The following is a 15,536-nucleotide window of genomic DNA, read 5'->3' as shown; positions in this document are numbered from 1 at the left end:
CCCATTTAATTTTTCCCCAACACTGGAAGAGAGACTGAGGGTATAAAGGCAAGAAGACAGAACATTTAGAAACTTGACGTTTTGACAGACAGATAAGAAAACAGGTTACAGTGTGGCAAGACCTGGAAATTCTATTAAAAATTTCATGAAGAAAATATGGGTTTAGTAATCCATTTACTTGAAAAAATTTCACATATAGTGCTTTGTTTAGATTATCAGCCTGAATTTGTATAAAGATTATTAGCAATCAAGAATCAAAACCACATTGACTTACAACAATAGCTGTTACCTTTTTACAAATAAGGAGACATATAAATCGAGATAACCACTTCTTTAAAGTTTGTAAATACCATTTATATGCTAACATCTAAAATGCACCTAAAACAAAAACTGTAGGCAATTCAAATCAACTTACCTCAGGATGGAAGAAAATCTCTGGCCCCAGGAATCTCTCATAGCCGACATCAATGGTAAATTCTTTCTTTGAGATAGCATTAATTCCAGTATACTGCTTAATCCACTTCGTACCATCTGTGTCATACTTGTTAAATTCTTTTACTAAATCAGGGCAAACATAACTAAAGCGTTCCTGAAAATTGAATACATATAGTTTTAAAAATCTTCTTAAATACAGCAGAGAAGATGGTATGAACTTTAGAAAACTGTAGTAATTTAAACCTTTAAGAATAAGAGTTTTAAATTGGCAGATACAGAATAAGCCTCAAAAATGGCCGAACTGACATTTACTATATACAGTTAGATAATGGCTCTGCTACTATAAATCATGTCTGTGCAGCACTGAAAGCAGTACACCTTGCTGAGCTAAATTACTCTTTTTCTATTCTTCCACTAAACTTCTATGATGGTGAGAAATGAGTTCTAAAGTCTATTGAAGAATTACTATAGAAACAAGGTTTACGTGTATTTTAAGCTAAATGTCTTTCAGAATAGCTTTGTACTACAAAAAAGAACATCACAAGATTCAGAAAGAAGAGTAATTACAGCTTTTTACATTATGCATCCCACCAAGAACATTTCCTACTGAATATTACAATAATAATAATAAGGGAGGGGAGGAGAAAGGGGAGTCCACAAGTGATGAGCGAAATTCTAAGCCAAACTGAGTACAACCCAACTGTATACCTTAAGTTTAAGGTATTTCATGTTATTATATAATTTAGATATTTTTATATTATTTAGAAACAGAACACCATTACTTGGTAGGACAATGATTTTAAGAGTTTATTATATTTTAAAAATAGATTTCAAGCTCTGATCTTAACATCTGCAATGTTCACGTTACCTTCACTGCTTTAGCCGTTTCCAAGGATTGTTCAGGAGGAATTCCTACTTCTCGCTCCCTCAGCAACTGCTGAATGAAGTATGTTATATCTCTCCCGGCAATTGGAATGTGTTTGATACAGCTGCCAATCACATATCCTTCAGCCTGTAAATAAAATTAATTGGGAGAAAAATACTGACAAGAACTCTTTTCAACAAAGCTTAGGAGGGAGAGAGAAAGACATGGAGTCTAAAATCCTATTCACTACCTGGGATTGTGTGATTGAAGCCCTCTAAGACTGGCTCATTTAATTACCAGAAATCCAATTCTTCAGTAGCCTTATTTTACTTGTTAAAGTGTTTCCTTTTGCATTGGTTCATAATTCTTACAAGGTTAGGAGGGACAGAAAGGTCACTAGTACATAAGGCAGACAAATAGCTATACTCACTATTCCTTGGCCTTTATTTTCTCTTCAAAATGAGGTTACTCTTACCAAAAAGGTCAAGGAACCTTGTTATCATGAAATATCATTTTAGAATAAATGACGTGGCTCTGCAGTCGCAGCCACTGATGTAAGACGTTACAATCCACATGAACCAAAATTAATTTTCTGAAAGCAGGGAGAAAATGCATCATTTCAGCACATTAATTGAGACTGCTTAGAACATCAGACTGGCCCACACTCATCCATCAGTCTACTCTTCTAAGTCACACTCGTCCTGCGGGCCCGTATAAGGGCATTAAAAAAAATCTTGAACACAGCAGCGTTCAGGACTGGCCTTCAACCTCACCAGACCTGCTACATCCAAACAGATAAATCCAGATATCACTAATATTAAATGCTTAAAGTTTCCTATATACACCTTATATTCATATAAAAAGTTCTTTCTAACAGAAAATAATAAAGTCATAAAAAAGGTACCACTATTGTTAGCTTCATTACAGAGGTAAGTGTTTAATAAAATAGATAGAGGAAGTAACAAGTGGTATACTATTGCTGCCAGTGTTTAAAAATTCCAGAAATCAAGCAAATGTCACTCTACAAAGGAGCTCAGTGCTTCAACTGATATAAAATACCTAGTCTTATTTAAATTTAAAAAAACCAACAAACCCACAAATCAGTAAAAGTTCAACTGTTTAAACAGCAATTTGAACTACTAGGTACAATTAAAAAAAGTTTACCCATAGAAGGTTTGAAATATCTTCAATAAGACATAGGAAACAATTGACATGCCATCTTGGACGAACAGTCTGAACAAAAGATTTAGCCACTATATTCTACCAATATTAATAAGAAATTGCTAAATCATAGCATGTTTGATCACCACCAATGCTACTATTTGGTATAATAAATAAATTTTTTAAATTGAGGTTACTGTCGCACGATAAAGCTTTGTATAGATTTTAATCTTAAAAATTGCAATGGAACTTCATTTTGAAAAGATAAATGTGACTGGTGCATAGACATGCATTTAACTTCCCAAGAAAAGACTGGCAGAGAGACATATTACCAGCCACTTGAACACCATTAAATACTCCAATTATAAAATTCCAAATATGTAGCTTTGTAAAAGGAAATACATACATATAGCAAAAACAATAATTTGACAGTTAAGAAACTGCAGCTGTAAGTGTTAATTATTTACTAAACCATCATATGATGATACTGTTTTTTGCTTTTAGCAACTTGATTAGAACAGATATTTGACATTAATTAACCTCAGGGTTTGGACTTTTTTTCAGCCAGGTGGGAACTTTTTTCTTTTTGTTTGTATCACTGATGCATGATAGCATACTACTAAACACTGGTCAACAGATGGAGAAAAACTGAAACTACAGTACATCTGCCCTCAAATCTTTTATGTTATTTCTATTTTATATACGATTGACTGGATTAAACAAAAAAGTTTCCCAATTTTTTGGACTGGCTGTTGTGAAAGTGCATATTCACCCTCACCAGCAAACAAACTGGAAATAGAATAAAGCAATACAATTTCATTCATCACTTAGCATGGCCTTGGCAAATCACCTTTTAAGATAAGTCACTGAAAGACAATACGCCCTGATAAATTCAGGTGCAAAGAAGTTCTTTGAGAGTTTCTGCACTACAAAATAAACAATAACCTACATCAGATCCCTGGAAATTATCTGACATTTTTGAAGATACCTAGCTATACTTCAGTCCGTGTAGGTGTAAACTCCAGACAAGTCACAGGACAAACCGTTCTCCAGTTTCTATTGTTTTGATGTATACTTACCACAGGAATAACATGAGTGACACCATCACCACTGTCTATAACTGTGCCAGTCAGTGTTCGTTCTCCTACTTGTCTTGACGTCCAAGATGCAGCTAAGGCAAGGACAGCCTTGTAAAAGAACACACAAAAACCCAAATCTTAATAAAAGCACTGCATTGCAGATTCCACCCTGCACTACCCCCCCAACAATACCCAGACTGACACCCTCATTAATTTACTGCATGGAAACTGATTCAGTAATATTATATATCTGTACACAACAGCTGACAAAAAAGACTGCATAAGTGTAGTTTTTAACTCCTAATGCTTTTTTAGCCATGTTCAAACATACATCTTCTTTGCTACTTCATATTGAGAGGGATTCAATTCTTGGCCTAATACCATTATCGTGATGTGGTGTGTTGATTTTTTTATTTATGATGCAACAGATACTATAGTCTATTGCTTAGAGGCCTTCTTCAATACAGGTAACAGACGAACAGTACCTAGCTAACAGACCACAGAACCAATGCATATCAAACATCTAGTGGTGAAACCGCTAACCAAAAGTACACGAAAGTATTTCAGACACCACTCATACAGTTTTCATAGTGAAATTAGTTTTAGCTCAAGGAGAAATATTGTAGGTCTAACTTTCAACAGCCCTGCCCTTACCTGAACAGCAATATATAGCCCTGGAACATTGAAAGACTCAAACATGATTTCAGCAGTATATTCTCTATTTTCTGGAGTATTTAATGGAGGCTCAGTCTGTGAGGGGAAAAAAAAGTTTTACTTACATTCAAATCAAACACTTGACTTAATTTTTTTTTTTTTTTTAAATCACCAAATCCTAAATTTTGAAAGATGAATCATTCAACAATAGCATGTAAAAATAGTAATGCGAAAAGGGTGCTTTTAAAGGCAAATGGTGCAATTCAGAAGATCTAGAAACTCCTCTGACAATAACAGAATTTATGCCAACTGCATTGCAAAAACATGACAATTTGAGTGAAAACAGAAAAACAGAAGTGCAGTAAAAATGTTATAGTAATTACTGCTTAAGAATTTACATTGATGGCCGCCTTTGTGTGTTGGTTAGCTCATTACAACTTCTGATTTCACCGAAAGAATCAAGGACTATCAGCCTAAAAATGTCAAAGGATGCAGTTTAGCACGCTTAAAGAATGACAATTATTTTTAAAATTTCTCAGTGATTCATTAAAGAAAAAAGCTGGTTTTCTTCAGAAGACAATCACTATAAAAAGAGTTGGTATGATCATCTGTAGAAATGTACTCAACAGAGAAGCTAGCAACATAACAATGCGCTACAGTAGTATGCTATAATTTTCATTAAAATACCAAACACTTAATATTTAAGTGTCTCCTCTGAAAGAGCATTTTGGATAGCTATAAAATATTTGAGAAAATATATAAAAAAAAAATTATCACTCTGCCATTGCATCAATTCTGTAACAAGAGGGTAAAGAGAAGAGGGAGACAGACTCTTCACAAAGGTGACAGGACAAACGGCCATGGAGACAAACTGCAACATGGGAAATCCTAAATAGATATTAGGAGGAAAAAAGGTAATGTGAGGGTAGTCAAATATTGGAAGAGGGGCCCAGTGTTACGGCATCCTTGGAGATATTCTAAGATTGGTTGGACACAGCCTTGAGCAACCTAATTAGACCTGCTTTGAGAAGATTGTTACATTAGATGTTCTTTAACAAGTACGGCCAACAACCCTCAGTCCAAGCTTGCTCTATAAATGTCACACTAAAATGAACTCCCTATTCCAATGGCCTTAAATAAAATACTAAGGAATAACAGATGCTTCAGAATAACACTGACCTTAATTTAGATCTATCTGCCCAAATATGACAATCAAGACTTCTGATTTCATAAAAAATTCACTGTCTAGACACACCATCCAGGTGGCAGCATTGTAAAAACAAAATAACTGCAATTATGTCAAGTCAAAACACACAGGTACTTTCTTGCCTCACAAATGTAACCATGACTATTGAATTCAGTGGATAAGTAATAGGAAAAAAAAACAAGGGATGAAGCAGACGCAATTTGGATGGAAACGAGAAGAAAAAAGTTTGCGGTTCAGACTGACACCTTTAGAAGATTAAGGAACACGGATGTGATAAGCCAAGTCAGGAAAGTTTTTAGGTAATTTAGGTTTACTTTAGTTTTCAAGATAAACCTATTCATATTTAAGAATTATTACATAAATCAATACATTCTTACTAGTCAAACAGAGTTTCAAAAGTAGGACATAATTGTACCTACCAAAAGAAAATAATGATCCTCGGGTTCTGCCCTTAGATACTTAAAGATTACTTGCTCCATAAACCTCTCCATCAAGTCCCAGTCTTCAACTATACCATGGCGGATGGGCCACTGTTGCACACGAATATTGAAACATAGTTGAAAACAAAATAAAAAAGAGGAGGAAAAAAAGTCAATGTTTTCAACAGCAGTAAAAGCATATGGTCTACTTATGCAAGACACCCTGCATTAGCTTTTCCCTATCTCAAATCTGACACCTATTTGAAATGCCCATTTCAACCCTGAATAGCAGAGACAATACATTGTACTTTTCTCAGCACAACAGAATGGTGGCAATTAGGATAAACCAAAGGTTCCCCTAGCCCAGTAGTTACTGATAAAAAGTGCCAAGGAACATGAAAGAATGGGATATTTCTGCCTAACACTCTCCCTGCCTCCCTTCACTTCAGAAGAAATATATATTCAGATACTTTTTTTGCAAATTCCCACAGGCTACTGGAGGTCAACAAAACTAATACCAAACCTTGTTTTCCATTAAAAGAGAGTTAATAAGAAAGTAAGATTAAAGTTTAAAAGGATTCTTAATAAGCTGTTTACTGTATATATAGCTGATGATTTCTAGAGTATTGGAAAATTATTTTAAACATTTCTCTTAATACCTTGGTTGCATAAGTTGGTTTTTCTATTGCTTCATCCCCGATAAAGAAGTCTAAATCATCAACACCTTTCAAAACCCTCCTTTGTGCTTGATCGACCACTTTTGCTGATTCTTTAATAGCAATACCTTTAACAGAGAACATAAACAATACTGCAGTTTATATATGCTGCACAAAGAAAAAACCAAACCAACACAACATTCAAAAATAGGAACACAGTGTAATTGTACCCTTCCTTTGTTTCAGGCATAAGCACAGAAAAGCTAAAAAAACACCGGTAATTTGCATTCCAATCATAGGTAAACATAATTAGGATTTATAAAGTAACACAATACAGACATAAATACAGATTTAATTGTTAAGACACTCAACATGCAATCAGGGAAATAAAATATAAAAAGAATCACTAAGGGTATCCCTATAGATCTCATTTTATTCAACAAGTGTTGCTAGTTTTCTGCACACTCTGCTAATAATAATTTTTAAAAAAGAATGCAGTCATAGAAGTTTTATAAAGAGCAAGAAAGAAAACATGTTGCCATTATATAAGTGGATGCTTTACTTATCTTGCACCAATTTGATTTCTGGGCATATTATGAAAGTGAGATATGCCACACAAAAGGGACTGAATAGCAACTAAATAAGCAAAAAATATGAACAAAAGGCAGCAAGAAGGAAGACGTAGGAGAAAATGTAAGGCACACAGAAAAAGAAAATGGACAGAAATAAAAGGAGTATTCTTAAAAGCACAGAAAATTGTATGGCCACATGATGCACCTTTAGATGCTTTAAAACAGATTTTCACAAAGTCTGTGTTTAATTTCTTCCTTTAAATCCTACTCCTATCTTATCGTTAAGAACAGGATGGAGAATTTCATTTAAGAAAGACTATAAATCTCTCCTTCACTTCAAGGAATAACTGGCAAAAGTTAAGAGCTTTTATCTTGATAATTTATTCCTTCCACAATAATTACTCATCATAAATAAAGAAAAAAAAGTTTTTATCAGAGAAATGCTGGCTAAGGATAAACACAGGATCCTGAAAAGATGGATCAGTGATTAGATAGCAGCAGAGCACAGATGTTCCCTTCCCTCATCTTTCGCATCAGCCCTCTGGCTACCAGGGCTACAGTGCCAGCAATACCTGACCATACTGTTTCCAAGTCCTAGTAATTGCCTTTAAACACAATCCTTTACACAAATGCGGAAATTCATATATATAAAAGAAGCATTAATATCAGCCTCAAATATTCAAAGTTCGTGATCAACAGCTCTTTCAAAGACAGAATTATTTCGCTAATTCTCACCTTCTGTAAGAAGTTCTGCTTGCTCACAACTAAGATAAAAAAAAGCTAACACAGCTGAAAACAGCTGCTGCAGGCTCAAGCCCTCCAGACGCAGGACGGCACAGCTACAGGATTTGGAAACCAACAGCACACTAGGGTAAAGCGCTGTCAGTTCACTGGTGCTCCCCATCCTTCTCCCTTCTCTTCCCAAAAAGAGCAACAAAAGCAGAGGTGCGCAGCCAAAATTAAACGTTGTGAAAGATTCAACAGGATAAAACAGAAGACATTATTTTGAGCTCTTCAGGAAGAAAACTGAATCATACTGTAACTTCTGTAGCAGCTTACAGGAGAGCAGAGAGGAAGCAAAAGGCTGGAGGAAGCTGAAAAGCATGGCGGGGGGGTAGATAGGAAGTAGAAGCTAAAATTGTGGGGAAGGAGATGTCGCAAGGCCAGCGCTTGCTGTGAGTGGAAAGGATCTTGCTGAATGTTTTTCAGGTCATCATTACAGAGCTCACACATTTTGGGAAGTTCTTCTGTCCACATGTGTGTTATCTTCAAGAAGTTTCAAGTAAAATACCATCACTTGCCACAGGGTTATAGAAACTTTCATGTCAAAGTGGTTTCACCCTGTTTACAAGCCTAAAACAAGATGGGACCTCTCAGTATTTTGCTGACACTGAGGGTAGCTTATTTAGTCCTGGTTCTGCAAGTCAGAAATAAGAAGGAAACAACCTGAATCAAGCAGCATATCCTGAAAATACAAACAAGAAAATAAATCTTGCTGAAACCAGAGCTAGGCTACCATGGTGCCTGCAGATGGGCAGCATTCCAGCAGTATCTCAGAACATTTGCCTTTGGTTTGCTTGGCATAAGAATGAAGAGCTTTTAGGAAAAAAAAAAAGAGGACATACTTACATCAAATAAATTTTTGCGCTTAACCACTGTTCAAGCCATTTGTTTTCTTTTAAAGGTAAAGAAAAGGCCATCTAACATGTAAACTATCATAGATAAACTGAAATAGATGACAAATCAAGAGAACTACTCAGTAACGGAAAGAAGTTGATTCCTATTTCAACATACAGCAGGAAAAAAAGGATTAAAGTGAATAAATATCATGCAAAATTAATGAGCTGCCAAGATCTAAGAAGCAGCCAGGGAAGAAAGCAGTGAACCCAAGTCTCTTCAAAAAATCAGCCCAATATATTCTCATTTACTTCACTCTTCAAGCAAGCATTTGTCACCTCTACGGAAGCATGTTCAGAATTAAAATCAAGAACACAACATAGGAGAGGAGTGGGAGATAAAAATTTGTTAAGAGCAGGAGTGAATAAGATAAGCAGCGAGTGAACAAAGCAGAAGGAATGCTGCTCAAACCTGTTTAACAGCAAACATTTTTTAGAGAATAGAACTGATAACATGCAACCACCATTGTTGGAAGTCAAAAGAGAAACTAGACCATTTTTCCTCTGTGGATAATATTAAGGAAATTAAAGACACCAAAGTGCTTTGAAAAGATCCACAGGTTTTTGTAACATTTTACTTTGAAATCAGGTACTGCTATACTCTATTTTCATTTCTCTAATGTGGATTACACCAGTGCTATTTTACTTAATTTGAGACAGAGGATTAACACAAACTCATGAGTTAGTGCAATCATCTAACTTGGATTACAGTAAAAATGAGAAAAATGCCTTTTTTATTAAGAGAATTACAGTCAAGGACCATTTCAGCTGTAGGAGCATCTAGACTAGAGCACTTTTTTTTTTAGATACACCACACTACATCAAAAAGCTGCCCAAAATATCTCATTCCACACCCCCCCTTCTCCTCTACTTTAATAGCATCCCTGTTGTATAAATTTCTCTGCTTAATGATCTGACAGGTCATTTCATTCCCAGAATTTGTTTAAAGTGTCATGATATTTCTTCTTTTTTGGAAGAAGAAAGTGATTTTAAAATTAAATAAACCAAAATTGAAGATGCAGAAAAAGTATATAAACTCTTATTTATCTGAAATTAAATAAAATAACCATTTACCCATTTTTAAAGACTGCTATGATGTTTAAAGAGCAACATAAGTTTTTTCAATGTTTCAGTCAGTTTTTTAAACCAAAATGTTAAAACTAGTTTTTGTGTGAAAAACAAAACTGTAGAGTATATTATATGTGCTACTGAAGTAAACTAAACGAAATTCAACTGGAAAACGAAATGAATGAAGAACTACATATGGAAGAGATTGAAAGGATTCTCTCACTTGCATGAAAAAAGGAGAATGCATTAAGCAAATTAACCTTAGCTTTCCATGAAAATTCCTTTTTTGAAGCATGTGTTCTAGAAAAATTAACACAGAGCCTGCACTACCAAGTTCAATCTTACAGCGACTATGCTTCAGTATTATTAGTTCTAGCTCTTTTCCTGTTGCATTTACAGGGAAAACTGGGTGTACTAATTATTCCTTTTTACCAGGATGTAATACGTGATTACTTTGGCACAGATGAACAATGACAAAATGCCAAGTGGTGTAGGAGGTCAAAAGGTGAAGCATTTCTAAAGGAAGCTGATTGACTTCCACTCTCTAGAGTAGAGCTGTATCACTTCAAGTGGGAGAAACAGTTCAGAAGACAAGGAGTGAATAAGAAATTTTACATGTAAAAAAAGTGAAACGTTTTCCTGTTCTATTTAGAAAACACAGTAAATTAAGTAACATAGCTGTAATACTGAAAAATAAATACTGAGAAATAAAAAATACTGAAAAATACCTGGGAAGTATAACATTTTAAACCCTGAAGATATTAAAACATACAATTTAAAAATTTTTTTTGCAGTTACAGTCAACTGAACTTTAACCTGTGCAGTCTCTAATAAGGGAAGAACCTTCTAAAAAGCAAATATAGCCACACTACTGTATTTCCATATAGTTTCAATTCCCAATATATTAACCTCAAATATTACTATACAATTTTAATTAATGTATCTTTCTAAACTGAGCATCCATAGCAAAACAGAACAGCGCCATACTATCACTCTGTGTCATCACTAAGAGGTCTTTTCAAGTTGCTCATTTTTAACTTTTTTTTTTTTTTTTTTTTTTTTTTTTTTACATAACATGTTACAAAATGCTTCAGCATTCATACGCAAGTAACAAATACTTACATGAAGGAATAATGAACTGGGGTTCAGTATTACCGGCATATCCAAGCTTTGTATACCTATTGAGGAAAAAAAGGTTGGGTTATAATATTTAATACCACAAATACCAAAGGTATCTCCTGTTTTTTAATGAACATACTACTCTTCCCATATCAAAAGACACTCACTGAATTTCCTTTAAAAAACAAAACAAGACAAAACCAAAGAAGTTCTTTTAAAAAGGGTAAAAGAATGCTCCCTACCACAAATCAAGCATCATTGCCAACTTCTACTCTAGTAAAATTTTACTACAGAACATAAAGTATGTAATTCAATTTATCAATGCTTAGGAGTACAATTTAGAGTCAGAGTAGTTCTTCCCTGCTCAGCATTTAGCATTTCTATAGAAATATTTTCAAATAATAAGTGTTAGTGGTAGAAGCGTTTTTATGACTGCTAACTACAAAAATCCTCTCGCCCATGGACTGCCAGCTGGGCATGTCGCAGGGCTGGCCATCGCTGTTTCACAAGCGTTTCCCAAGATGCACTATCATAGGTAGCAAGTACTGACAGCTGATGATGACAGTGGTAGCAAAAGAAATTCCATTTAATAAATGGAAAACAGTCTTGAAAATGTCTTTGATAAGAGTAAAGAAAGGAAGAGGAAAAGGACTAGACACCATCACCCACCCAATTTCCAGAATGTGCTATAAATATACACATAGCTTTCATTGTCATGATGTACAAAAAATGAAGACATTAGCAATGTATTCATGAAAAATAACTACAAAACTCACAGTACCTAAACTTTCCAGCTTCTAAAAATGTTGTTACAAAAGAGTTAACAGCATAGGCAAATCCTAAAATGTGCAGACCAAAATGCACACTACAGTCAAGAGTTCCAGCTTACACACAAGTTTAACAGACATGACAAAGTTCTCATTTTCTTTATACAGGCAGACAGCTGTACTAACTAAATCAGCACCATCGGCAAAAGCACGAAACACTGTAGTAGCACCTCTAAAATTTTCAGCACTCAGACATAAACCTGGAAGATCTTAGGCGGTATAAGGCAGCACTGACTTTAACGATCCATAAATTCATGTCAATAACACAGCAAAGCGCCTGGCAACAAATACAGCACGAGGTTGTTTTTTACAGGCTAGAAGAGGAGTGCTGCTGCAGTAGATTTTGCTGTGATGCTCCTGATGCAGCCATTCACAATTTGCTCACGTGCCCACTAACGCCAACACAATTTCTATCGCTGACATTAATTGCGCACATTAGTGCCGGGCCGGGAGAAACAGCATCCTCAAAAGGAAGGTATCTTTCTCTAAATAAGAAAGTGGCTAGCACAGGACCTCACCTAACACCAAAAATGTCTTGCAAAAGGGTTTTACAGCTTTAAAAATACATCTTGTTTCTAACACACTGTAACATTGGGAGTAACCATGCAAAAAAAACTTAACTTCATATTGATATATGTAGTAATATTTACTGAAAAAGAAAATTTCACTGGCAACATACATAACAGAAAATAAAAAAAAGAAACTAAACACCTGAAAGAAATTTACACTTCATGAAGAGATCAGCATTATGCACCGTACATGACTGAACTCAGGACATCCAACTCAGATTTTTGCAGACTCAGGTTATAAACCAGAACATTTTTTAATTTTCTTCTTAGATATCAAGTTCCTAAAAGAAATCAAGAATTTCACAAGGTGATGCTTCTATAACCTGTCATGTAGAATGAAACTGTTCACTCTATCTTTAATGTTTTAAGAGGCTTTTGGTTCCACAAGAAAATTAATAAGAAAACCAGCAAATATTGACTTCCTCCCTCTACCTTCCCCTGCAAATCAGGAACTGTGGCTAAATCTACAGCAGAACTTTGGAGCCCGAAGGCTACATAAACCTACAACTAGATCAGAAGTGCTTTAACAAGCAAGAAAGTTAAAACCGTTTGATTATTAAACTCAGTATTTCAAAGAGAACAAAAGCTAAACTGTTGCAGGTAACAGGCTGCTTAGCTGCTTGTGGTGTGGGAGACTGCCCGGCATACACACACAGCCAGCAGACTGAAAGAAAAACAGTCAAATGAAAGATGCATTTTACATAAAAAGACTGTATTCAGACATAAAATCAGCATATCTAAAAATACTATGGCCAACTCAGCAAGAAGCCTCCTGACTCATGGGGGGAAAAAAAAGTCCCACTTTTAAGCTTCCAAAAAGGAAAAGAAAAAAAAAAAAGGAAAAAACCACATATGGCTTCTGGCCTCTGAATACTAAAGCAGTACAGCTGCACGTCTCCAGTGTCATCTTCAAGGCAAAGCTTCGCATCTCTAGCGTACCAAGACTTCTCGCCACACTCTCGCTTCCGCATCAGGAATGCTGCCGCTGCCACTCGCCCATCGGTCAGGGAAGGGACCCGCCATTACCTCCTGCGCCTCAGGCCTGCCCCTCCAGTTCGACGCCAGCAGGCACAGCCAGCCTCTCTACGGTGCTCATACTGGTGCTATGGGACTGCTGCCAGGGACTATGATAATACACATAATAAAAATCAAGCTTACTTACTGCTTTTAACTACACATATATATAGATACTGTTGAGTTAAAATGGAGTTTAAAAATGTGATAGGTGACACAAAAAAGGCAAGGTAAAAAAATTAATAAAAGTTGATTAAAATCCTCAGTTCTCCAAATGTAATCTAATAACGGCGTTTTTTTAAATTAACTTTTTCAAAGATGAGGCTTTATTCAGACTGATCAGATCTACTCCACCACTGTCACTTGAAGTAATTATTTAAATCACGTGAAAAAAGGATACCATGGGCAAGCTAGATTTCACAAGTATACAGTTTCCACCGACAGTTCACGCTGGGCAAAGCGTGTCTGACTAATGTATGATTCACACGGGAACGAGGCACACCCTGTCTTCTTCAAAGCAGCAACCACTGCCACTATAAGAAAAAAAAATCCTGATATTAGAGATATCATAAAGCAGTACCAATACTCGATCATAATTTTCCAGCAAATCACAGCTTGTCTTGCTTGCTACATAGCACTGAAGAGTGACAGGAGGGACTTCCATGGAGACAGGCAGGCACACGTCATTTAATGAGACATGAACTCAGCTTTCGCACACTGAATTTGGGGCACTCAGCAGTAAGAGAGCAAGGCACTGTACAGATGAGTATAGAAGTATAAGCAGATTTCTACTTAAATCTGTAACACAGAACCGATTTACAAAATCCCAAAGGTGAAAACTTAAATTCAACCTTGATCATTCAGATGTTTTCCTTTATTCCTCCAAGTTCAGCAACCTGAAGTGTTTCTGTAGGCCTTCAGATTACTTTAGAAGATAAGCGACAAAGTATCCAAAAGCAGTCCACAGAGTCTCAATACATATATGTGTGTAGGTATACAAAGAACACCCCCCCCGCCACTACCTATCGATATACATATATAGTGCTGATCTCTCCCAGTGGCTTCTTTGCCTTTTGGAGAAGGCATTGCATGGGGGTCTCACACACCATCCTTTGGCCTATGCAACTGTAATGATGTGACAAACAAAATACGATTTTTTTTTGCAAGGGACAGTCATACCACAAATGGGGTGGGGGTAGCAACTAATGAAGGCTCCTTCTAAGTTAACTCTACTAATCCACATCTCAGCTATCAGTGACGAAGTATGTCTAGAGCCACATCCACCTCAAACTCATACCCTGAAGTTGCGAAGTAGCTCTGTACAGATCTGCCCGAGAGATCTCTGGAAAGACAGCCAAAAGGCTCTCCACAATGTTCTCAGCTGCACTAACGGGATTTCTTATACGTGCTCTCTCACCTAGACGTTTCTGAGGCTACAACATGAAAGTAATGTCACTTGAAGGTTACTTACACGTTAGTCATGTAGATAATTTTAAAGCCAAAAGGAAACAGCACTTAGGGTAAGAACTCGTAATGAGAATGTCATTAACAGAACCTCTGTTTGCAAACCACAAACCATGACCACGCACCTTTCCTCCACTTCTTTCCTGTCCGCAGCAAATGTCGTTCTGTATACATTGTCCCGAGTTATACACCCTAGTTCTAGCACACCACAATTTTAACAAAAGGATGAGGAATACAAGGACAACTGTTTCACAGGCAATGCATTTGTTTAGCTGCTTTGAGAAGTACAACAGAAATGCGGTGGCCCAACACGAGTAGTATCCTTGTCATTTTGCTGACAGCTCCATGCAAAGACACAAGTTAGCCAAGCACTAGCAGAGAAGAGCACTAGCGGACAAACATCACCTGATCTTCAACTTCTGTAGAGCAAATCTGGGTTACAGCTTACCCCTCAGATACTCCTAATGACCTGGACTAAAAGCAATTTCATGCATAGGACAATTTTTTTAAAATGCACACACAAACAGGAATGAGATACACCTCCAATGCTGGCCCCACTGGAAAGATGCAATGCAATTTTAAAAAAAACTACCAGAAAGAATCATTTTTCTGTGAGGAGGGAGGAATAACAGGAGTGGGAGTAACTAACCTGAAACTCTCTGGAAGGAAAGTCAGGACTACACTGAAATAAAAATGGTCTCTTTCTGGTTTACCTTCAAGGTGCATAAAGTTAGAAAAACAAATATATATA

At 36.1% G+C, this 15,536-nt stretch overlaps 1 protein-coding gene across 1 annotated transcript in view; it reads right to left on the bottom strand.

Moving 5' to 3' along the window:
• ACTR3 (ARP3 actin-related protein 3 homolog (yeast)) overlaps positions 1-6,620 on the bottom strand; it is an 11,387-nt gene extending 4,767 nt beyond the window's left edge. The window contains exons 1-6 of the mRNA XM_010282214.1: positions 6,480-6,620; positions 5,821-5,931; positions 4,195-4,290; positions 3,541-3,648; positions 1,304-1,447; positions 416-589 (exon numbers count right to left, since the gene is read on the bottom strand). Of these exons, the coding sequence (XP_010280516.1) occupies positions 416-589; positions 1,304-1,447; positions 3,541-3,648; positions 4,195-4,290; positions 5,821-5,931; positions 6,480-6,620 (774 nt within the window). The remainder of the gene's footprint in view (positions 1-415; positions 590-1,303; positions 1,448-3,540; positions 3,649-4,194; positions 4,291-5,820; positions 5,932-6,479) is intronic.
• Between the last annotated feature and the right edge of the window lie 8,916 nt (positions 6,621-15,536).

This window comes from Phaethon lepturus, unplaced genomic scaffold (assembly GCF_000687285.1).
Source record: "Phaethon lepturus isolate BGI_N335 unplaced genomic scaffold, ASM68728v1 scaffold56922, whole genome shotgun sequence".
Classification (NCBI taxonomy): domain Eukaryota; kingdom Metazoa; phylum Chordata; class Aves; order Phaethontiformes; family Phaethontidae; genus Phaethon; species Phaethon lepturus.
The sequence above is the reverse complement of the archived record's forward strand: the minus strand, read 5'-3'. Positions and strand labels throughout refer to the sequence as shown.